The 24656-nt window shown below is 39.6% G+C and overlaps 1 pseudogene and 6 gene segments (V, D, J or C); 2 read left to right on the plus strand and 5 right to left on the minus strand.

Moving 5' to 3' along the window:
- The window catches only part of LOC121523648, a 78498-nt pseudogene extending 76490 nt beyond the window's left edge, over positions 1-2008 (minus strand).
- LOC121523645 overlaps positions 1-10269 on the plus strand; it is a 32850-nt gene extending 22581 nt beyond the window's left edge. The window contains 2 exon segments of the V gene segment in view: positions 8565-8602; positions 9761-10269. Coding sequence covers positions 8565-8602; positions 9761-10089 — 367 coding nt within the window.
- LOC121523642 overlaps positions 1-18801 on the plus strand; it is a 48785-nt gene extending 29984 nt beyond the window's left edge. Inside the window, 2 exon segments of the V gene segment in view lie at positions 17096-17133; positions 18294-18801. Of these exon segments, the coding sequence occupies positions 17096-17133; positions 18294-18619 (364 nt within the window).
- Positions 1-24343, minus strand: part of LOC121523646 — an 88982-nt gene extending 64639 nt beyond the window's left edge. Inside the window, 3 exon segments of the V gene segment in view lie at positions 11245-11371; positions 23890-24084; positions 24192-24343. Of these exon segments, the coding sequence occupies positions 11245-11371; positions 23890-24084; positions 24192-24243 (374 nt within the window).
- LOC121523659 overlaps positions 1-24656 on the minus strand; it is a 189612-nt gene that overhangs the window by 55048 nt on the left and 109908 nt on the right.
- On the minus strand, positions 6252-6809 carry LOC121523656. The segment is given in 2 exon segments: positions 6252-6603; positions 6708-6809. Coding segments are annotated over 2 exon segments (372 nt in total).
- On the minus strand, positions 19633-20341 carry LOC121523652. The segment is given in 2 exon segments: positions 19633-20003; positions 20161-20341. Coding segments are annotated over 2 exon segments (408 nt in total).

Raw genomic sequence — 24656 nt, forward strand, 5'->3', positions numbered from 1 at the left:
TAACCCCTCTTTACCACTTTTTACGCCATATTTCACAATTTGAGATGCCCATTTTTGTCAGTTTAACCCATTTCTTCTAATTTCTGTTTCAGCTAACCCTTTAAGTTTGTTTGAATTTTTCATCTGATTTCACTAAAGATCCACCTATCTCCCAGAGCACTGCTCCAGTGCTCTCCCAGAGCACTGGAGCATGGAGCTGCTGATGCAAAGTGGCTCTACATGGAAATGAGCTCATGAATGATCTGATTCTTTCATTATTCTTGCATAATTTTTCTCACAACTTTGTACACAAATTTAGAATATTTAGTTTACTCATTTATGTAATATTTCTGTTGTTTCTGTCAGGTTTGCTCCTTACTTTGATAACAGGAAAAAAAAACTCTGGATCAGTGTAAAGTTACTACAGGCCAAAAAGGATGGATATAAATAGTTGTTGTTTTTACAGAATTTAACTCCCATCTCAGAATTTCTTACATTAAATTTAGTTTGAATTCAACTATAAGTAAACGCAATGACACTGATATATATTTGGTCCCCCTTTGCAGCTGTAACAGCTCCTCTGTTCTTGAAAGGCTTCTAACAAGATTTAGGAGTGTTTTGGGGAATTTGTGCTCATTCGGTCTGTAGAGCATTTATGAGGTCAGACACTGATGTTTGGCCTGGCTCACAATCTCTGTTCCAGTTCATCCCAAAGGTGCTCAAATGTCTTTACATCAGGGCTCTGGGCAGGCCAGACATCTTTTTTTCCATACAGAACTCATCAGACCATGTCTTTATAGTCCCTACTTTGTGCACTGGGTCACAGTCATGGTAGAACAGTAAGGAGCCTTTCTCGAACTGTTGCAACGAAGTTTGGAGAAGTTCCTCTGACCTCATTACTTGATTTTTGCTCTGATATCATTGTCAGCTGTGAGACCTTTATGTACAGAGGTGGGTGCCTTTCTAAATCATGTCCAATCAATTTAATTTACCACAGGTGGACTCCAGGCAAGGTGTAAAAACATCTCAGCAAAGATCCAGTGAAATGGGAGGAACCTAACCTAGATCTAAGTGTTTTACAAAGGGTTTTAGCTGTAGGCATCACCTCAGCTGGAGGTTTTTGGACATCTTGAAGACACAATGAAATACACACGTGTGTGGAGTGGTTCCTGTATAGATTAATATGGGTATGTACAAATAGTTTACATGTGGGTGTCATCAAATCCTTTGATCTTTCAGGATTGATTTTAATTTGTTGTAAACAGTGAGGTTGTAGTAAAGAACACCAAATAGCAGACAACTATAAACATGTCCTTTCTCAGTGAAGTGTGTCAGTCTGTGCAGAAACTTCCAGCTGCAGCAGTCAGTTCAGTTTCTGTTCAGTCTGACTGAGGGAGGTTTTTGTACCACGCTTTTTCACTGTGTGAACACCCACTGACTGTTGATGCTATGTAAACTCTGACAGTAGTAAACTGCTGCATCTTCAGCCTGGACTCCACTGATGGTCAGAGTGAAGGAAGAGCCTGATCCACTGCCTGAAAAACGATCTGGAATCCCTGATGCTCGATAGGTAGCACGATAAATAATCAGTTTAGTAGTTCCTCCATCTTTCTGTTGGTACCAGGCTAGTAAGTGGGCTGCCCAACAATAACAAACATTCTGACTGGTCCTACATGAGATGGTGACTGTTTCTCCCAGAGCAGATCTCACTGCTGCAGGCTGAGTCACTGTGACCTGTCCTCTGGACTCTGAGGATACAGAGACAAAAACACAAAGCAGCATCATGGTTTTGTGGCCTTCATTTCAGAGGGACGGATGTTGATAGAGGAGAGGAGTTTGATTGTCTGGACTTTACCTGTGAAGCAGCAGCAGAGGAGAGTCCAGATGAGGATGCAGATCAGAGTCATGTTTGTGATGAGGAGGAGGATTTGTGTGTGTTGTGTTGTGATGAAGGACAGCTGTCAGTCATCCAGTGTTCAAGTGTCAGGACTATAAACTCTCCCAGAGCACTGGAGCATGGAGCTGCTGATGCAAAGTGGCTCTACATGGAAATGAGCTCATGAAAGATCTGATTCAGATTTCAGTGTTTTAAGAAAACTTTTTTGAAAAGACTTTTTTGACCATTTCAAATAAAAAGCCAAATATCATCAGCATACAAGGTCATCATTGATATTTTCATTTGTTCAAGAAGCCCAAATCCAATACCTTCCAAGCTTACATATCCCATTCTTCTTGTCATTTATCATGTAAGTCACTGACATCAGATCTTTCAGCTCCACCTTGATAAAATATTTCAAGATTCTTGTTTGGCTGTACTAGAAATGTGAAAATATTTCTCCTTAATGTGAGGGCTGAAGCAAAATGAAAACACTCCCCTCTGTAGGTAGGGTTAGGTGCTTTTTTCTGCCTTTATAAGGCCAGGTGTGGGCAATTGGTGCCCTCTCTTTTTCTGAATCCTGGTAGCAGTGTTGCAGGACTGCTTGTTGTGTGCAGATGTGGTGAAGCTGTCTCTTGAAGTGTGCTTTGTAGATGTGTATATTGTGAAAGAAGTCTGCTCTTATCTCCCCCCTGTTTGAGCCAGAGTAGCCAGCCTGTTGACTCTCTCTAATCAGGGCCCCAGACTGAGCAAGATTTCATGCCAGATTGCTGTTTTGAGTTCGCCTTCCCTGCTTCACTTTGACCGGCTTGGCTTTGCTTAAGTCAGTCCTTTCAGACTGTTTAATTTTGCTTGCTTAAGGTGCTAAAAGAGACCTGACTATTGGTTCATCGAGGTCAATTGATATCATTGTTCCATCTTGTTTAAGATAGAGAATACTTCACTGTGATCTTATGTACTTACGACCCGCATCAGTTTTGGAAAATTGTCTTTCCTGTACACCTAGATGATTCAATATCTGTTACCCTGTTGTGAAACTGAACCAACTGAAATCCACATTGTCTTATTTTATTCCTTTACAGAGACATGAGCTGTGGGGAGTACGTGGGGTCCACAGGTTTGCATGCTGTGTGGTTGGTCTGGTGGGGGTCACTTGAATGCCTTGTAGACTGATTTGTCTTTGCAGTGTAGATTTGCAGTGTTGGAGTTCAGGGTGTGCTCACTTAACGGTATCTAGTGGGGTTTGTGATAGAATCTCCCTGCAGTAAGTACCCTGTCTAGACATTGTAATTTTATTTTAAATTCTCATGATAGATTTTAACTGTAGGAGGTACTTGTTTTTAACCTTCTTATAAATCTGTGGAAATAAAATAATTGTCCTAACTAATTTTGTTTCCTCTTTCCTTTAGGGACTTTTAATTAAGAATCTTAGTAATTACAAATAAACAATCCTATTGGTGAATCAAATGCACGTCTCCTGCTTTTCCTTGAACCTGTAAACTGGTTTTGTGTCGACACATTTTAAGCACTGGTCCCTCCCTGGCCCAAGAGTTTATTCAGACCTAATGTGTCTTTAATAGTGTGTCTGGTCACATTAACAATAATAATCATCATAACTTTATTTGTGTAGCAGTTTTAAAAATATGACTTTACAAGGTGCTTTGACATGTGTAGAAGCAAACAGAAGAACAAAGCAACAAACCCAAATAAAGGACAAAGAAGACAGAACAATGATACCTGACAACATCAGCAACATCCAAAACAATGAAAGAATCTAACCAAAAATATGATGGAGATAAAAATTCATCAACATCAAAATACATCAAACCCAGATGTCATGTGATGTCATGCAAACTCAGGCATGTCAGACATCATGTGATACTACACATCTAAGACATTGTGGACCTCATCAGGATGCAGGCAGGTCACAGACATCAAGTACCATAAAAACAAACGAACCAAGTTGGAACCCAGGAATGCAGGAACCCAGCTACACAGGCTGAGACTGAGAGGACCAAAATTTAAGACGTGAGAAGCTAAAAGAGAAACAAAGAGGAGTAAATCAAAACCAAGAACTGAACAAAAGAAGTCAGTAAAATGTAAATAAAGAGGGCAGAAAAAGATAAATAAAGCAGAATAAAACAAGGTCTTAAATGATAAAGCAGTAAAATTGACAAATATCATAGCAAAGACAAATAAAAGGAAGTGATAAGGAGATAATAGCAATAAAGTGAGGAAGACAGTAGCAGTTAAAAAACAGCCAAGGGGCAAAGAATTAAAATGAGATTGACAGGAAGTAAAGGTGAGTAAAAGATGGAGAGGAAATGAGATATGATTAGAAACTAAAATAAGGTAAACAATCTGTGAGAAGATAAAACCAAATAAGAAGACGACAACATCACAAAAAAGCAAGTCTATGAGATGAATGTTAAGAAGAATTGGAATTTTGGTGAAATTTTACAGTCAGTGGAAATAAAAACTTTTCAGGGTTAACTGTATCTTTACTGTCTTTACTGATTTTTTTTGGGTCTTTCATGCTTTATTTGATAGGACAGCTGAAACAGAGGTAGGGAATCTGGGGAGAAAGAGTGGGGGACCACATGCTCCAAACTGCTCCAGGACCTGGATTCAATCCTGCAGTCAGAGCTCCAAGGACTGTAGCCTCTGAGCATGAGCCTCTGCTCCACTAACTGAGATAAACTCATGCCAAAGGTTCAGTTTAAAGGAAGTTTACTGTGTTTTTGTCATGAACATCATGTGAGTTCACTGGAAGCTTCACAAACATTATTGAAGGTTTCATGCAGAGATTGATTTAGTGGCATGATGAACAACAGCTTTCAGTCTAAATGCATGTTGTGGGCAGATTTTTACCTGTGGAACCATTTTTTTCCCTTATTGTTTTCTACACCCATATCTTTGTCCACACAGTTTGAAAAATATGTGACCGAAGCCAGATAAAGTTCCTGCAAGTCGGCGTTCTGGTGGTTGAGAAAAATGGATACAACGTCGTTTTCTTCAAAATGATCATTTTCTGTTTTTTCTCATTTTTTTCACACTCCAACATTTAAATTACTCATTTAATGAAAAAAGTAACACAAATGTGATATTCAAAGGCGTTAATTTTGTGTTTTAAAATGCCCTATTCTCGCAGTTGCTGCAAGGAGATTGAGGGGAGGGGAAAGCGAAGCTGCTGGGTGATAATTGGCTACTCAGTCTTCCATTGTTCCCAGTTTCGCCCATTGAGATGGACAATAACAAACACCGCATGGCTCAAACGCCACCCCCCTTGGCACGTATACAGCTGTTTCTAGTTATCACTTTTAACAACAAGCCTCAAGATGCACACTGCAGCGAAGGAAAGTGACGATGAAGAAGCAGCAATAACTATCAACAGACTTGGGACAACTTCAGGATCACTCAACAGGGCAAGTTTGATGACGGCGGATTTCCTATGGGAATATTTTGATGAGTGTCACCAGTCCGATTCAGAAGCGGTTTGGGTGGACTTTATGTAAATGTGGCTCTATTGTTCACGCCCATCACCCGGACTGCCTGAAGGTAGGAGAAGCCTTGAAACTTTGAGCCTGGTTTTCTCAGAAGAAGCAGGAACTAGAAGTTAACATTCATATGAGCGTGTCTTTGTAAAATGTGCTTAGATTAAGGTGTGTAATACACCACTTGAAAGCTTGAAATCTACACTTTCATAATGTGTAAAAAACTCAAAAATGACCTTGGGCGACTTGCAGGAGTTTTTACCAGCTTTGGTCACATATAGTTCATTCATGTATTTGATATTTCTATTGTTTCAGTCTTGTTAACCCTAGAAGTATCTAGAAGTGTGAATCATTAGCATACAACAAACCTTGAATTGCTGTCATTCTGAGAAAGTTTCCATAAAAGTGATGCATGTCTCCATGAACTTTTCATCTCAACGATTCTCCATGTTTCTCCATGTGATCATCTCTTTATATTGTGCTGAATGTTTGTCAGCTTTGATGAGGTGTTATGATCTAAAAAGGATGTGTTTGACTGACTTCCCTGATTTCACCTTTGGCCTTGATTTTTCATCTTCAGGCCTTTTCAACATCAAACTGAGGGAAAGCTAATCACTTTACATCATTTTGACTCTGACTGACTTCATGTCCGTAATCCTGAAATAGTGACTTACTTTGAAAACAGAGAAAAGCATCAAGTTGAGTGGAGCTTCTGTATGATCTCACATTCTCTGTTGTGTCTCTACTGTGTGTTTTTATGATGAGATGAAAAGCTTTAATCTTGAAAATACAGGAGCTGATGAAGTCTACTGAAGAAACCAGTGAGTGTTTGTATCTTAGTGAAGTGTGTCAGTCTGCGCAGAAACTTCCAGCTGCAGCAGTCAGTTCAGTTTCTGTTCAGTCTGACTGAGGGAGGTTTTTGTACCACGCTTTTTCACTGTGTGAACACAGTTTGACTGTTGATAACATGTACACTCTGACAGTAGTAAACTGCTGCATCTTCAGCCTGGACTCCACTGATGGTCAGAGTGAAGGAAGAGCCTGATCCACTGCCTGAAAAACGATCTGGAATCCCTGATGCTCGAGTGTCAGCCCAGTAAATGAGGAGTTTGGGAGTTCCTCCATCTTTCTGCTGGTACCAGGCTAAATAGTCACCAAAAACATCCTGACTGGTCCTGCATGAGATGGTGACTGTTGCTCCCAGAGCAGAGCTCACTGCTGCAGGCTGAGTCACTGTGACCTGTCCTCTGGACTCTGAGGATACAGAGACAAAAACACAAAGCATCATGGGTTTGTGGCCTTCATTTCAGATGGACGGATGTTGATAGAGGAGAGGAGTTTGATTGTCTGGACTTTACCTGTGAAGCAGCAGCAGAGGAGAGTCCAGATGAGGACGCAGATCAGAGTCATGTTTGTGATGAGGAGGAGGATTTGTGTGTGTTGTGTTGTGATGGAGGACAGCTGTCAGTCATCCAGTGTTCAAGTGTCAGGACTATAAACTCTCCCAGAGCACTGGAGCATGGAGCTGCTGATGCAAAGTGGCTCCACATGGAAATGAGCTCATGAACGATCTGATTCTATTATTATTCTTGCATATTTTTTTCTCACAACTTTGTCCACAAATTTAGAATATTTAGTTTACTCATTTATGTTGTATTTCTGTTGTTTCAGTCAAGTTTGCTCCTTCCTTTGATAACAGGAAAAAAACTTTGGATCAGTGGAAAGTTACTGCAAGCCAAACAGGATGGATATAAATCGTTGTTGTTTTTACAGGGTTTATGTCCCATCTCAGAATTTCTTAGATTAAATTTAAGTTTGAATTCAACTATAAGCAAATGTAATGACACTGATATATAATTGGTCCCCCTTTGCAGCTGTAACAGCTCCTCTGTTCTTGGTAGGCTTCTAACAAGAGTGTTTTTTGGGGAATTTGTGCTCATTCAGTCTGTAGAGTATTTAAGAGGTCAGACACTGATGTTAGGTCTGGCTAACAATCTCTGTTCCAGTTCATCCCAAAGGTGCTCTACTGGCTTTACATCAGGGCTCTCGGCAGGCCAGACATCTGTTTTTTTTGTTTTTTTTTTCAAACAGAACTCATCAGACATCAGATGGAGCTGCTGATGCAAAGTGATTCTACATGGAAATGAATGGACTAACTCAGACAAGAAATTAGATTTCACTGATGATTAAATTCATACAACATACAACATTTACTCTCATTGTTCATCAGGTGTCAAGAACAAGCTTTATTTATGGACTGGTTGTTTGTTTTTTTCTGCTCCAGTCTTGTTTTAGGCAATCATCCATGGAACTATAACTCAGAGGTCACAGTAATTATAGTGCTTTAATATAATAATGCTCATGCTCAGGTGCATTATAAAAAATGTTTCTTACTAAAGGCAAACACATCAAAACAAAGCAAAATGGTGCCAGAATGGCGAGAGCCAGCCCTGCTTTAGCTTCAACTACATTAGGTAGCGCCATTATCTACGTAGCTGCAGGTAACAGAGCTATGTTTGCTACATTAGAATGCTTTCATGGAGGATGAGCTTTTTTTCCTGTAAGCAGACTGTTGATTCAGCTTTTATAATTTTTTTGTTTCCAGGTTTTACAGGTCAGGTTTCTAACTTTTAACTTTTGATATGCTGAACCTTGCCTTAACCTAACCAAAGTTGAAGCTGATTTTCATTTGAAAGTTTTAGCAAACATATTTCCATTCTCAGATGTGATGTCTAGCAGTAATGGTCTGTGGGAGAGGCCGTCTGAGAGCTGCTGTCTGCAGTCAGACCCTCTCAGAGGAGCTGGAAAACATCACTGGGAAGAGGGATGTCTGGGATGACTTGCTGAGCCTGCTGCTACTGCAACCTGAGCCTGAAAAAGCCAAAGAAAATGAATGTAGAGTTTAAAACAATACACCCATCTGACTTCTATTATAGCTTTAAATCTTCAAGAATTCCTAGAAAGAACAGAAATGTGTAGTAGCATATATCTCCTATTTAAACTGTACTATTTTGACCCAGTTGGACTGTTGGAACAAAGTTTCTTGAGCTAGTGTTAGAGGAGGTAAATATGTGTATAAATATTAGGAAGAGCAGAAATAAGAGGACTGAAGAATAATGAATTTGAGTCAGTTTGTTTGTGTTAAAGTCAGAGAGCCGTGTCTCTCTACTGTCAGAGGTTTTTGTACGACGGCTCAATGAGTTTGTATCACTGTGGTGGACTTTTGGTGGAGGAACCAGACTGGATGTTGGAAGAAGTAAGTCAAACATTTATAATTTTTGTTTAATATTACTTGCTGCTGTTTTCATGTTCTATTTCTTCACATTTAAAATGGAACAAAAAAGAAACACATTTTTACCCATTTTTTCTGATATGAAAAAGTTGTTTGTGGACTTAGATATTAATCAGACACACAAAACTGTCCTAAAACTATTGGAAACTTTCAGTGCAACTCTTGTCAAAAAATTAAGTCATTTTATTTTCATTACTAAAATTGTATCTTGAGTTCTGGTATTTTTAGTTGAGTGTTAAAGTCAGAGAGCCGTGTCTCTCTACTGTCAGAGGTTTTTGTACGACAGCTTAATGAGTTTGTATCACTGTGGTTGACTTTTGGTGGAGGAACCAGACTGGATGTTGGAAGAAGTAAGTTTCTGAATAAATACTAAATCATTTAATGGTGAAAAAAAATTAAATATCAATCTTTATGTTTGCGGCAGACAAATATTTGAGTTTATTTCTGACTCTTGAAGTTTTCCTGTCTTTAATTTGTCCTCCTTCACCATGGAGGTTTACTCAGATCAGCTTTACTGAACATTTCTTGAAACATTTCTGCTGAACTGAAAAGAAAACAGCTTCAAGTTCATGAAAGATAAGGATGATTTTTGAGTCAAAATGTGAAACAAGACAAGCAAAACTGTTTGAATCATGTTTAAAGTAAGAATTTACTTAGAATAAAATCAAACTGATGTACAACAGCTTTTGAAAATGGCTAAATCTCTGATCTCAGATGAATTTTACTTTTAAAACTAAAAATGTTTCTGATGCTGCTCTCATGACTGAATTCTCAAAACGAACATTTTATTGCTGTATGTTATTTTAATTAATTACATTTTTTTCAGTTATTAAGGGGTTTAAATAAATGCTTGATGAAGGTTTTACATGATTGAGATGTAATTTAGTATTTGAATCTCTGTTGAAGCTCTCAGTGTGATGATGGTCTCTGTGCTGATGTGCATGAGAGGCTTCTTAAAGGGAAGTGAAACAATGTGTGAGTGAGTGACTGGTGGAGCAGAAAAAACATCTGACAGAAAGTCCTAAAAAAAGAAAATCAACTGTCACACATTCAAGCTGTCCAAGTGTTTGATTGGCTGCTGTGTGCTCCCTGTCCTCTAAGCTGATTGGTGTCTCCTAGGTGATGTGCGTCCCACCCTGACGGTGCTGCCCCCCTCCCGTGAGGAGCTGCAGCAGGGTACCACGGCCACGCTCATGTGCCTGGCCAACAAGGGCTTCCCCTCAGGCTGGAGTCTGGCCTGGAAGGTGGACGGCAGCAGCAGCATCAGCGGGGAGGAGAGCAGGAGCCCTGCGGTGCTGGAGAGGGACGCTCTCTACAGCTGGAGCAGCACCCTGAGGATCACTGCAGACCAGTGGAGGAAGCTGGGCTCTGTGACCTGTGAGGCCACCCAGGGCTCCCAGACTCCAGTCACAGAGACTCTGAGGAGAGACCAGTGCTCCGAGGACTGATCTGACTCACTGGGACTCTGCTGCTGGTTTTAATGTGTTTGCTTTAAGGTCTGCTCTCTGTAACCCTCCATCTCTCTCTCAGTCTCTGTTTTTGACTCTCTTATCACACATTTTATTGTTTTACTTCGTCTCTTGTTGTGATTTTCATTGTTTCAATTCAATAAAGACTGATTCATGAAATTGAATTCTCAGTGTGTGTTTTTATCAAACTGATGGACATATATATAAAGTAGATTTTCTAGTTCATTTGAAGCTGTGTGATCTGGACTTTGAGCTCAGACTTAAAGAACAGGAGTTCAGTTTGATCTGTGTTTAGTTCAAGTTACAGCTGACAAAACTGATCTTGTACTGAGTCAAAAGCATGCTGAAGATTTGTAAAAGCTTGCACAGGTGTAGGTGCACATCAGTAAATAACAGTATCATCAGCATAACATGAAATGAAAAACTGTATAATAATGTAAATACCAGTATTATAAGCTAACTGATGAACATTTCTAAAACAATCAGCTGATTATAATCATGTCATGTGTTTAGGTTAGCAAATAAATTCATTTAATCTTTTAAAGTTGATATTTATTGTTTAGGTGAATTCCCTTAAATGGATAGGACAGAGTAGAGACAGACAGTTTGTTTCTCCAAAGATTCTCCATGTTTCCATGTGATCATCTCTTTATATTGTGCTGAATGTTTGTCAGCTTTGATGAGGCGTTATGATCTAAAAAGGATGTGTTTGATTGACTTCTCTTATTTCACCTTTGGCCTTGATTTTTCATCTTCAGGCCTTTTTAACATCAAACTGAGGTAAAGCTAATCACTTTAGATCATTTTGACTCTTTTGACTCTGACTGACTTCATGTCCATAATCCTGAAATAATGACTCACTTTGAAAACAGAGAAAAGCATCAAGTTCAGTGGAGCTTCTGTATGATCTCACATTCTCTGTTGTGTCTGTACTGTGTGTTTTTATGATGAGTTGAAAAGAGAGAATCCTGAAAATACAGGAGCTGATGAAGTCTACTGAAGAAACCAGTGAGTGTTTGTATCTCAGTGAAGTGTGTCAGTCTGTGCAGAAACTTCCAGCTGCAGCAGTCAGTTCAGTTTCTGTTCAGTCTGACTGAGGGAGGTTTTTGTACCACGCTTTTTCACTGTGTGAACACATACTGACTGTTGATCTCATGATAACTCTGACAGTAGTAAACTGCTGCATCTTCAGCCTGGACTCCACTGATGGTCAGAGTGAAGGAAGAGCCTGATCCACTGCCTGAAAAACGATCTGGAATCCCTGATTCCAGCTCGCTAGCAGCATAAATGAGGAGTTTAGGAGTTCCTCCATCTTTCTGTTGGTACCAGGATAAAAGGTGGTATGAGACGAGGTAATAAACATTCTGACTGGTCCTACATGAGATGGTGACGGAGGCTCCCAGAGCAGAGCTCACTGCTGCAGGCTGAGTCACTGTGACCTGTCCTCTGGACTCTGAGGATACAGAGACAAAAACACAAAGCAGCATCATGGTTTTGTGGCCTTCATTTCAGAGGGACAGATGTTGATAGAGGAGAGGAGTTTGATTGTCTGGACTTTACCTGTGAAGCAGCAGCAGAGGAGAGTCCAGATGAGGATGCAGATCAGAGTCATGTTTGTGATGAGGAGGAGGATTTGTGTGTGTTGTGTTGTGATGAAGGACAGCTGTCAGTCATCCAGTGTTCAAGTGTCAGGACTATAAACTCTCCCAGAGCACTGGAGCATGGAGCTGCTGATGCAAAGTGGCTCTACATGGAAATGAATGGACTGACTCAGACAAGAAATTAGATTACACTGATGACTATATTCATAAAGCATTTACTCGCATTGGGCCTCATTCACAAACAGTGCGTACGTACAAATTTATGCTTAAATCGTGTGTATGAATGTTTGGCGCACAAATCTGTGATTCATCAATATGTTCTTACTTGAATTTGTTCTTACTCTGCGAACAAATTTAGAACCTCCTCAGACCATGCGTATGCACAAATAATAATGAACATTTCTAAAAATGTTAAACACATATCTTTTACCCAAGATGCACAATGTATTGAAATGACATTAATTTATAAAAAAGCTTAAAGATAACAATTAAAACCGGGAATTAGCTAATGAGTTGACCAAATGTACTAAAAACCATGAAATGGACACTTTTCCATCGTTCATATACTTAAAGTCTTGAATCTTCAATTTAACACTTCATTTACAATTTAAAAAAAAAAAGAGCATTTAAGTAAAATAAAACAACTTTGACACCTCACGGTCATCCGGGCCTACAGATTAACGGATGAATGTCATTACTTTCACCCTCGTTCTGTTGACATATGCCAGAGATGGATGAGTTTCTAATTATTGCAGCCAGTCGCTCATCCTGTGGAGTGAGATCAGGTGGTCCTTGTCCTCCTCCGGTTTGCTTCTTTTTTTCTCTGGTCTGATATCCTTTTCTTTGCATCCATCTTGATATCAAACCACTTTCTCTTCACCTGAGCCACGGTGCGGACCTCAGGTGTCACTGCATTGACAGCCTCTGTGATAGAGGCCCAGGTATCTTTTTTGTTTATCATCAAGACTCCAGTGGAAACGCTTTGAAAAAGTGTGGTTTTCCTTGCCTCCACCTCTGACATGATAACTTCAATTTCCGCCGTTGTGAAATTTCTTCCTTTAATTTTTGGGGCCATCTCTCGCAACTTCAAACGTCCTCGCTGATCTCATTTTGATGCATCAAACGGATGTCCTTTTATAGAGAAATAGGGGTGTGGTTTATGCAGATTGCGGGCAAGAGCCTGTCAATCTGAATGATTCTGATTCACTAACATACGCACGGTGGTGAGAAGAAAATTGGCCGGTACGCACATGTCATGAATCCGACAGTGATTTTGCGTATACACTGAACTTGTGCGCAGAGTAAGAACATTTCTACGCATTTATTAGTGAATGAGGCCCATTGTTCATCAGGTGTCAAGAACAAATTTTATTTATGGACAGGTTAGGGGAGAGTGGGGTGATTTGTGCTGAAGGGGAAGTAGTGCCACCCCTTGTTTATGGAAAACCATAGAAGAAATTGGTCATGTGACCACATATTTTTGAAGAGCCATCCATTTTACTCATTCTGCATAAAAGAGAGACAATTATAGACAACTTTGAAAACATTTCACACATGTTTTATTGCTTTAGTAGGCTACACAATGAGTCTATACAGTTAGCATGATGCTAGCTCTAAACTGCTGGATCATGCTAGTTTTTCAAAATGGCGGGGCTGGGGTGATTTGTGCCAAAGGGCCTGGGTTAAGTTGTGCCAGTGGCACACCCACAAACCCAGACCCACAGACACACCCAAACCCTGAAACCCACACAACCAGACCCAAATACCCACCAATCCAGACCCACACATGCAGACCCACACACCCAGAGACACAAATTCCAGACCAACAGACCTAGACCCTAACCCACACACCCTCTCACCCAGACGCACACACCCCGACACACACACACCCAGACACACACACACACCGAGATCTACACACCTAGAACCCAGTAAAGAAGGGCCAAGAACAGCTTGAGAAGTGAGGAGATGGGCATGCCTCATCAGTGTTTGATTTACCTGTCATTTGTTTAATGTAGCTAACACTGATTATTAAAGAGTAGTTTTATTCCGCTTTTAAGTGGCCTAAGTCACAATGGGATGTTCAGAAATTGGCCTAAATCACCTTATTTTTATATGTTGCATAATTGACAGACAGCGTTCTGTGTATGAAATGATAGGTGTAGGTTTTTTTGTGTTTTCCCAGACACTACAAAATATGTCTTATGCCATTAGTTTAATAGGGTGACGATATCTAAATAAAACTTAAAAGAGTAATTTGGTATTGAATTTGTCTTGCTTTTATATAGCGTTACAGTTTATGAGATTAAAATGTTGTTTTACTTCAATAATGACTGGCACAATTTACCCCAACGTATTCTCCCCAAAGGCACAACTTACCCCGCACCGGGCACAAGTTGTGCCACTAGACCACATTTTTTCTGAAAGCTATATTACTTAAACTGTTTATTTCAGATACAAAGTTATTGTTCGCAGGGATGCACCACATCCTGAAATATATGTATGTACTTAAGTTGGAGGCATTACTGTCATGGCCTCACTTTAAAGTCACTTTGAGTAAAAACTGGCACAACTCACCCCACTCTCCCCTATTTGTTTTTTTTTTCTGCTCCAGTCTTGTTTTAGGCAATCATCCATGGAACTATAACTCAGAGGTTGTTTTATTAACAGCCAAAAGAGGTCTCAGTAATTATAGTGCTTTAATATAATAATGCTCATGCTCACTTGCATTATAAAAAAGTTTCTTACTAAGGCCAACACATCAAAACAAAGCAAAACGTTCCAGAATGGTGAGAGCCCGCCCTGTTTTAGCTTTAACTACATAAGGATGCGCCATTTTTTTTACATAGCTGCAGGTAACAGAGCTATGTTTGCTACGTTAGAATGTTTTCATAAAATACGAGCTTTTTTCCTGTAAGCTAGGGTGACCAAACGTCCTGTTTTCCCAGGACATGTCCTGTTTTCACGTCCTGTCCTTGCCGTCCTGGTTGTTTTTTATAAAGTGATGAAAATTTCCTGGGTTTCATTGTTTTTCATTGGACCACTAAATTGACCTGCACTAGGGCACTCTGCATCTGCGGTGCTGCATGTGACTTAATCCCTGAGAGGCTGCTCTCTTTTCACTCTCAACGAGCGAGCAGAACTCGCTAAACTAAAGATACAGATATTTTTTGTTCGTTAGTTTTTGTAAGTTTGTGAGAGCTACTTTTCTTAAAGTTGGATTGCTTTTATAGCAGAGGTATTTTTTTTAGTTATTTAATTATTTATTTTTTCTAATACAGAGGAGACATTGGGCTATTTCTATCATTATTTCATTAGTTATTTTTGAAACTTGTCATAGTAAAACATGTTGAGCAAGGATGTCATTAGGCCTTTTGGGAGGGCTGAAGCCACCCTTAAATGTTCATCAGCCCGCCTAACAATAACTAGTTAAAACAGTGACAACATGAAGGAATGCACCACAGCATTATCTTACTTTCTGCCTAATGTATAGAGCAGAGATACTCAACCCATGGCTCTCCAGTCGTCTGTGGCTGTTTAGGGCCGAGTCTAAATGAAAACTTTTATTTACTTTTAATCCATGTATTATGACTCTGTCGGCAGAGCAAGTCCGCTGGTGCTGCGTCTCTTCAGTAAGCTCATTCATTGAGGCGTGCTGTCTTGTGTTCAAACTGAAGCTTCTTCTGCCCTCATTTTAACAAGTTTCTTGTTAAGTTTTCAGTTGCTTCCTGTCCATGCTCTCCCACACTGGTACTTGATGATGATCATTGCGATACGCGTTGTCAGTCATCAGCGACCCTCACACACACTGATCACATGTTGACATAACATAATATCTAGTGAAACTTGTCCAAATGTCGGTGTTTTATTTGATCTGTAATGTCCTGCTGATGATAAAAACTGTCAAAAGAGCAGAAACAGGAAACCAAGGCTACAGAATGAGGCAGGGTACAAGGATGTGTCTGGGAGAGCTGCAGGTGTGAGGCAGGGCCGGTTTTACTTATTTTGAGGCCCAGGGCAAAGACCACTATAAGCCCCCTCCTCCTTTAGCTAAAAGTATCAATAATGAGTGGATAAAAAATTGAAAACATCTCTTTTATGTTAATAAAGCCACAGATCTACAGTAAATGTCCCAGTGTGAGAGATAAATACCCAAATAACCCACTTTAACTCATCAACTCTTTGAAAAGCATCTCAGAGCTCAAAATAATATTTTAACACGTCATTAAACCAGGTGGAACTTGCATAAATAAAAAAGAATATATGTTCATTATTAGTAACATATCCTTTCCTCTAACACTATAGACATTTTTATGTGGCCTATTGCATCCTATTGAACTGCACAAGAATCCAACAATTCACTTTTTTATTTTATTTCAACTATGGATCAGTTGATCTATGGATCTTCTTACATCCCTCGTTTTGGAATGTGGTTCTGACTGAAGTATTTTAAGACAATGTGGACATTATGGCTCTTTGGTAGAATAAGGCTGAGTTCCCCTGGTATAGATTGTCTTCAGACAGAGAAATATCAGTGGCAGGCAGAAATAAACTAGTTTGATTTGGAAAGCATGAACAGCCTGAAAAAAGAAAGAAAGGAGTTATAAACTATGTATTTTTTATATTTTAAATACAACATTTATATTTTACTAAATGCAATAATGGATATGTTTTCAAAAATCTTTTCCACAAACTCCCTCCAGCATTTAGACCTTAAAATACCAACTCAAAACTCACTCAGGCTGATATTAGAAAAAAAAAGGAAGACCTGCTCAAGAAAGGACAGTCTCCAAATGAAAAGAGTGAGCCAAATTATCTAAGTCCTGATAAATGCTCTACACTTAATTAATTAATTAATTAATTAATTAATTAAGTAAGTATTTTAAGGTGTGGAGAAAAGAATTTAGTGCACACTATATGCCAAGCATCTGGGAGCTGCTGTCTGCAGTCAGACCCTCTCAGAGGAGCTGGAAAACATCACTGGGAAGAGGGATGTCTGGGATGACTTGCTGAGCCTGCTGCTACTGCAACCTGAGCCTGAAAAAGCCAAAGAAAATGAATGTAGAGTTTAAAACAATACACCCATCTGACTTCTATTATAGCTTTAAATCATCAAGAATTCCTAGAATGAACAGAAATGTGTAGTAGCATATATCTCCTATTTAAACTGTACTATTTTTACCCAGTTGGATTGTTGGAACAAAGTTTGTTGAGCTAGTGTTAGAGGAGGTAAATATGTGTTTAAATATTAGCAAGAGCAGAAATAAGAGGACTGAAGAATAATGAATTTGAGTCAGTTTGTTTGTGTTAAAGTCAGAGAGCCGTGTCTCTCTACTGTCAGAGGTTTTTGTACGACGGCTCAATGAGTTTGTATCACTGTGGTACACGTTCGGTGGAGGAACCAGACTGGATGTTGGAAGAAGTAAGTCAAACTTTCATAATTTTTCATTAAATATTACTTGATTCTGTTTTCATTTTTAATTTCTTCACATTTAAGAATGAACAAAAAAAGAATCAATTTTAACTCAGTTGTTTACATCAGAAAAAAGTTGTTTCTGGACTTAGATTTTAATCAGACACACAAAACTGTCTGAAAACTATTGGAAACTTTCAGTGCAACTTTTGTCAAGAAATCAAGCCAATTCATTTTAATTAGCAACGGTGTTTTTATAAGTCATAGTATTTTTAGTTGAGTGTTAAAGTCAGAGAGCCGTGTCTCTCTACTGTCAGAGGTTTTTGTACAACGGCTCAATGAGTTTGTATCACTGTGGTGGACTTTTGGTGGAGGAACCAGACTGGATGTTGGAAGAAGTAAGTTTCTGAATAAATACTGAATCTTTTGCTGCCAAAAAATTATGTAATAATCTTTTTGCTTGATGCAGACAAATATTTAAGTTTATTTGTGACTCTTGAAGTTTTCCTGTCTTTAATTTGTCCTCCTTCCCCATGGAGGTTTACTCAGATCAGCTTTACTGAACATTTCTTGAAACTTTTCTGCTGAACTGAAAAGTACATCTTCAAGTTCATGAAAGAAAAGGATGATTTTTGAGACAAAAATGTTTAAGAAGACAAGGACAACTGTTTGAATCATGTTTAAAGTATGAATTTACTTTGACAAAAAATCAAATTGATGTACAACAGCTTTTGAAAATGGCTAAATCTCTGATCTCAGATGAATTTTATCTTTAAAACTAAAAATGTTTCTGATGCTGCTCTCATGACTGAATTCTCAGAACAAACATTTTATTGCCGTATGTTATTTTTTTAAATTAATTACATTTTTTTTCAGTTTTTAAGGGGTTTAAATAAATGTTTGATGAAGGTTTTAAATGATTTACAGTGAATTTACTATTTGAATCTCTGTTGAAGCTCTCAGTGTGATGATGGTCTCTGTGCTGATGTGCATGAGAGGCTTCTTAAAGGGAAGTGAAACAATGTGTGAGTGAGTGACTGGTGGAGCAGAAAAAACATCTGACAGAAAGTCCTAAAAAAAGAAAATCAACTGTCACACATTCAAGCTGTCCAAGTGTTTGATTGGCTGCTGTGTGCTCCCTGTCCTCTAAGCTGATTGGTGTCTCCTAGGTGATACGCGTCCCACCCTGACGGTGCTGCCCCCCTCCCGTGAGGAGCTGCAGCAGGGTACCACGGCCACGCTCATGTGCCTGGCCAACAAGGGCTTCCCCTCAGGCTGGAGTCTGGCCTGGAAGGTGGACGGCAGCAGCAGCATCAGCGGGGAGGAGAGCAGGAGCCCTGCGGTGCTGAAGGACGCTCTCTACAGCTGGAGCAGCACCCTGAGGATCACTGCAGACCAGTGGAGGAAGCTGGGCTCTGTGACCTGTGAGGCCACCCAGGGCTCCCAGACTCCAGTCACAGAGACTCTGAGGAGAGACCAGTGTACCCAGGACTGATCTGACTCACTGGGACTCTGCTGCTGGTTTTAATGTGTTTACTTTAAGGTCTGCTCTCTGTAACCCTCCATCTCTCTCTCAGTCTCTGTTTTTGACTCTCTTATCACACATTTTATTGTTTTTAGTTCATCACTTATGATTTTCATTGTTTCAATTCAATAAAGACTGATTCATGAAATTGATTTCTCAGTGTGTGTTTTTATCAAACTGATGGACATATATATAAAGTAGATTTTCTAGTTCATTTGAAGCTGTGTGATCTGGACTTTAAGTTCAGACTTAAAGAACGTCTTATATTACAGAAACTTTTGATATTGACAGGCACAGATAAAAGTGTAATCCAGGCTCTGCCTCTGTGTCACACAGCAGTTTAACATTAAGAGCAGTATCATCAGCATTATAATAATCATCATATAAATACCAGCATTATGATTAAAATTAAATTAACTGATAAACATAACACTAAGTAAATAAAAACAAGCTGATTGTAATCATACAGTGTGTTAGGGTTGTAAATAAAATCAGTTCTTTATGTTTAAATCAATATTTTCTTTTTCTTTACATGCTTTTCTTTACAAAGATTGGACAGTGGACAGAGTAGGACAGGAGAAAAAGTTTGGACAGGATAGGGGCCACAGTCCTGGTTTGAACTTGAAGGATACGGGACACCAGAACAAGTGTGCCTCTCACTCTTCATATTAAACTCAGGACAGTTAAACCAACAACAATCACTTCCTGTTTGTTTTAATTTATTCATAAACTTAGCAGTTTAACTAAAGGGGATGTAGTGTGAGATCATTTCAAAATTCTCAATAAACATGATTTTATTATAAATAATATTTCTTTCATGTTCTCTGTACAACAACAAAAACCTGAGAACTGGTTTTCCTTCAGTTGTCTAAAGTGTTTGTGTTCATCAATAGTCAAACTGTACTGTAATAAGTTTTTAGTAAATTGTTGGTTTTAGATATCTGGGCCGGTTAGCTGTCAAGCTTCTAAAGTACATCTGTGACTCTGCAGCTGTTGATTCAGATCAGTTCCTCTTCAGCTGAGGGAGGTTTTTGTATGATGTTGTACCACTGCGTGAACAGGAAGCCGTAATCCTGCTGACAATAATAATCTCCTGCATCTTCAGTCTGAACTCCACTGATGGTCAGAGAGTAGTCACTTCCAGATTGACTCCCACTGAAACGGTCTGGAACTCCAGACTGACGGTTTGTAGCATAATAAATCAAGAGTTTGGGAGCTTCTCCAGGTTTCTGAAGGTACCAGTCTACCTCATTGCCAACATTTGAACTAGATCTACATCTGATAGAAACAGTCTGTCCTGGAGCAGCAGACAGAGATCCAGGAGACTGAGTCATGGTGATGTCTCCTGATGAACCTGGAAAACATGAAGAGGAGGACTGTGACATGGAGTATTTAGACAAATCCAGCTTGCACTCAATATGGTCAACACTCAAACAGAGAAGTATAATTTATTTTACATGAGGGATATGCCAGAACAGTTTTCTCTGGCTATCTTCATATCAGAGTCTCACCGTGAACCAGGATCCCCAGGGTGAGCATCAGTAGAATCAGTGACATCATCATTGTGCTGCAGGTGTGTCAGTGTCTCTGAAAGGTGTGGACAGACACTGATCAACACTGTCCTCTTAACGTCTGAGAGCAGAGAGGATGAACACATATGCAAACACACAGAGTCAGTCAACTGGAGCTGATCTCAGCATGTCATGGTGTTTCTCCCTGACAGTTTTTTTTTTTTAATCTAAATATTTCACCTCATATTTCTTATGAGTTGGTCAATTTAAATTAATTTGATGTCAGTGAGACAAATCAGTCCATGCTGTTCATGACTCCAAAGACCAAATGCCCACATTAGAGAGGTCTGACCTTGGAGAATCTTTTTTTTTCACTGGATCAGGATTCTTTATGTGACGCCCACTAACGTGTGGTCACATGTGGGGTATAATTTTTTAAAATTTGTATTTATTTTTCTTCTGTCAGATTATTATTTAAAACAACACAGTTAATAGTGTCTTTGGTCTATCTGTATGCGCCTCCAAAACTGTAGGGGCAGTATGGGGCGGGCTCAGCTTCTGCAGGGCGTGTATACAGTGGAGCCGCCATCTTGCCTCCATTGTATCCACAGCAACGAAACAAGTAAAGCCACGTCTCTGCCTCTCTTCTTTATTATACTGTTTTACAGGTTTGTGAAGCACAAAACAAGTTCAAGTGACAGCGTTTCATTCACTAATAGAACGTGTCGGGTTATAAACATGTAGATTGGGTCGTAATGTTAGCAGGAAAGGCCGTTATGCCAAGTGAAAGAGTGTACAGTGTCATAAGCTAGCGCTATAGTGGAAATGCTAACAAGCTAGCGGCTGCTACAACATGAGTTTCAAGGTCTGTGTTGGCTTATGTGTTTTGATTGGGTTTAGTTAGCTCCAGTGTCACATGTCTGCTTTTCCTGAGCAGTGCTGTTCTTGTGTCTGTGTTAAAGATGCACTTTATTAGGGTTAAGATTGTTTACAGATTTCATAGTGACACAACTGAACACACACTATACACACCTGCACAAACACGCACACACTCGGGCACACATATTCATTCCATTTTTCTGAATAAGTTGTGTTAAATGTTTTCTCAAGTGCTTATTTAAATTAACCAGCAGGGTTTAAATAAGAAAGGTTTTCTAAAAACAAGGGACATGTCAGTTGATAAAGTGCTTAAGTGCGTAGTAAAAGGTGACATTACAAGACATTTTACTGTGAAGTTGATGTGATATAATAGTTAATGTGAAGTTGTGTATTTACAGAAATGTGAGAAAACTATTTCTACATTTATGTCAAATGGACATTCGTCATACAGCATAGTAATGCAAATGAATAAGTATTTGGGAGAAAATGTGTTAAATATAGATTGTATCCACAGCAATGAAACAACTAAAGCCACGTCTCTGCCTCTCTTCTTTGTTATAGTGTTTTACAGTGTCGCCCAGGATCAGAGACAGAATTAAGCATTATTAACTGTATACATGGTCTTAGCTTTGGGACCTGTAACATTTACAACTCTCCTTTAGCCACCTTAATCACCAATGGGCAAACATCACATACAGTCGCTAGAAAAAGTATGTGAACCCGTTCAGATTTCTTGGATTTCTGCATAAATTGGTCACCAAATGTGTTCCGATCCTCATCTAATTCACAACAATAGACAAACACAGTCTGCTTACACTAATACTGCACAAAAAAATGATATGTTTTTATGTTTTTATTGAACAAAACATGTAAACATTCACAGTGCAGGGTGGAAAAAGTATGTGAACCCCTAGGCTAATGACTTCTCCAAGAGCTATTTGGAGCCAGGAGTCAGCCAACCTGGAGTCCAATCAATGTGATGAGATTGGATGTGTTGGTTAAAGTTGTCCTGCCCTATAAAAAACACACACCAGTTTTGAATTTGCTGCTCTCAAACAGCATTGTCTGATGTTAACCATGCCTGGCACAAAAGAGCTCTCAGAAGACCTACGATCAAGAATTGTTGACTTGCATGAAGCTGGAAAGGGTTACAAAAGTATCTCTAAAAGTCTTGATGTGCATGTGTCCACGGTTAGACAGACTGTCTACAAATGGAGAAAGTTCAGCAATGTTGCTACTCTCCCTAGGCGTGGTCGTCCTGTAAAGATGACTGCAAGAGCACAGCGCAGAATGCTCAGTGAGGTGAAGAAGAATCCTAGAGTGTCAGCTAAAGACTAACAGAAATCTCTGGCACATGCTAACATTTGTGTTGACAAATCTACAATAAGTAAAACATTAAACAAGAATGGAGTTCATGGGAGGACACCACGGAGGAAGCCACTGCTGTCCAAAAAACACATTGCTGCAAATTTAAAGTCTACAAAAGAGCACCTGGATGTTCCAAAGCATGACTGGCAAAATATTCTGTCCATAGATGAAACCAAAATTGAGTTGTTTGGAAGGAACACACAACGCTATGTGTGGAGAAAAAAAGGCACAGCACACCAACATCAAAACCTCATCCCAACTGTGAAATACGGTGGAGGGACCATCATGGTTTGGGGCTGCTTTGCTGCCTCAGGGCCTGGACGGATTGCTGTCATTGACGGAAAAATTAATTCCCAATTTAATCAATACATTTTACAGGAAAACTTAAGACCATCTGTCTGCCAGCTGAAGCTCAACAGAGGATGGGTGATGCAACAGGACAACGACCCAAAGCATAGAAGTAAATCAACAACAGAATGGCTTCAACGGAAGAAAATACGCCTTCTGGAGTGGCCCAGTCAGAGTCCTGACCTCAACCTGATTGAAATGCTGTGGCATGACCTCAAGAGAGCAATGCACACCAGATATCCGAATAATATTGCTGAACTGAAACAGTTTTGTAAAGAGGAATGGTCCAAAATTCTTCCTGACCATTATGCGGGTCTGATCTGCAACTACAGGAAACGTTTGGTTGAGGTTATTGCTGCCAAAGGAGGGTCAACCAGTCATTAGCCTAGGGGTTCACATACTTTTTTCCACCCTGCACTGTGAATGTTTGCATGGTTTGTTCAATAAAAACATGATTTTTTTTTTTTTTGTGCAGTATTAGTTTAAGCAGACTGTGTTTGTCTATTGTTGTGAATTAGATGAGGATCAGAACACATTTGATGACCAATTTATGCAGAAATCCAAGGAAATCTGAAAAGGTTCACATACTTTTTCTAGGGACAGTAGTTTCACACACCACAGCTGAGGCCTTTACAGCGAAGCTGGATTTTCTCTTATCGAGATAACTTCAGGATTAGTCATCTTAGTTGGATACTGTGGACATCTGATAAAGTCAGCCCAGAACACACTAGTGTAGAGTAGGTTCTGAATAGATGTGTGTTTAATGGTTTACAGGTGGGATTTGATCCTTCTACTTGAAATAAATTTTTCAATATGTGACTTATTTTTAATAGCAAGAGAAGCTGATGGACAAGACAGTATACTAAATGTAGAAGTGTTAATGTGTAAGTCTGTCCTCAGTGAAGTGTGTCAGTCTGTGCAGAAACTTCCAGCTGCAGCAGTCAGTTCAGTTTCTGTTCAGTCTGACTGAGGGAGGTTTTTGTACCACGCTTTTTCACTGTGTGAACACATCCTGACTGTTGATCTCATGTAAACTCTGACAGTAGTAAACTGCTGCATCTTCAGCCTGGACTCCACTGATGGTCAGAGTGAAGTCAGAGCCTGATCCACTACCTGAAAAACGATCTGAAATCCCTGATTCTCGAGTGGTAGCAAAGTAAATGAGGAGTTTAGGAGTTTCTCCATCTTTCTGTTGGTACCAGGCTAAATAGTGATCACCATCACTATCACTGTAGACATCCTGACTGGTCCTGCATGAGATGGTGACAGAGCCCCCCAGAGCAGAGCTCACTGCTGCAGGCTGAGTCACTGTGACCTGTCCTCTGGACTCTGAGGATACAGAGACAAAAACACAAAGCAGCATCATGGTTTTGTGGCCTTCATTTCAGAGGGATGGATGTTGATAGAGGAGAGGAGTTTGATTGTCTGGACTTTACCTGTGAAGCAGCAGCAGAGGAGAGTCCAGATGAGGACGCAGATCAGAGTCATGTTTGTGATGAGGAGGAGGATTTGTGTGTGTTGTGTTGTGATGAAGGACAGCTGTCAGTCATCCAGTGTTCAAGTGTCAGGACTATAAACTCTCCCAGAGCACTGGAGCATGGAGCTGCTGATGCAAAGTGGCTCTACATGGAAATGAATGGACTGACTCAGACAAGAAATTAGATTACACTGATGACTATATTCATAAAGCATTTACTCTCATTGTTCATCAGGTGTCAAGAACAAACTTTATTCATGGACTGGTTCATTGTTTTTTGCTGCTCCAGTCTTGTTTTAGGCAATCATCCATGGAACTATAACTCAGAGGTTGTTTTATTAACAGCCAAAAGAGGTCACAGTGATTATAGTGCTTTAACCCTTTTGTGCATGAATTATGACAACCTCATTCAGGATTTTTTCCT

Source organism: Cheilinus undulatus, linkage group 16 (genome assembly GCF_018320785.1).
Source record: "Cheilinus undulatus linkage group 16, ASM1832078v1, whole genome shotgun sequence".
Taxonomy (NCBI): domain Eukaryota; kingdom Metazoa; phylum Chordata; class Actinopteri; order Labriformes; family Labridae; genus Cheilinus; species Cheilinus undulatus.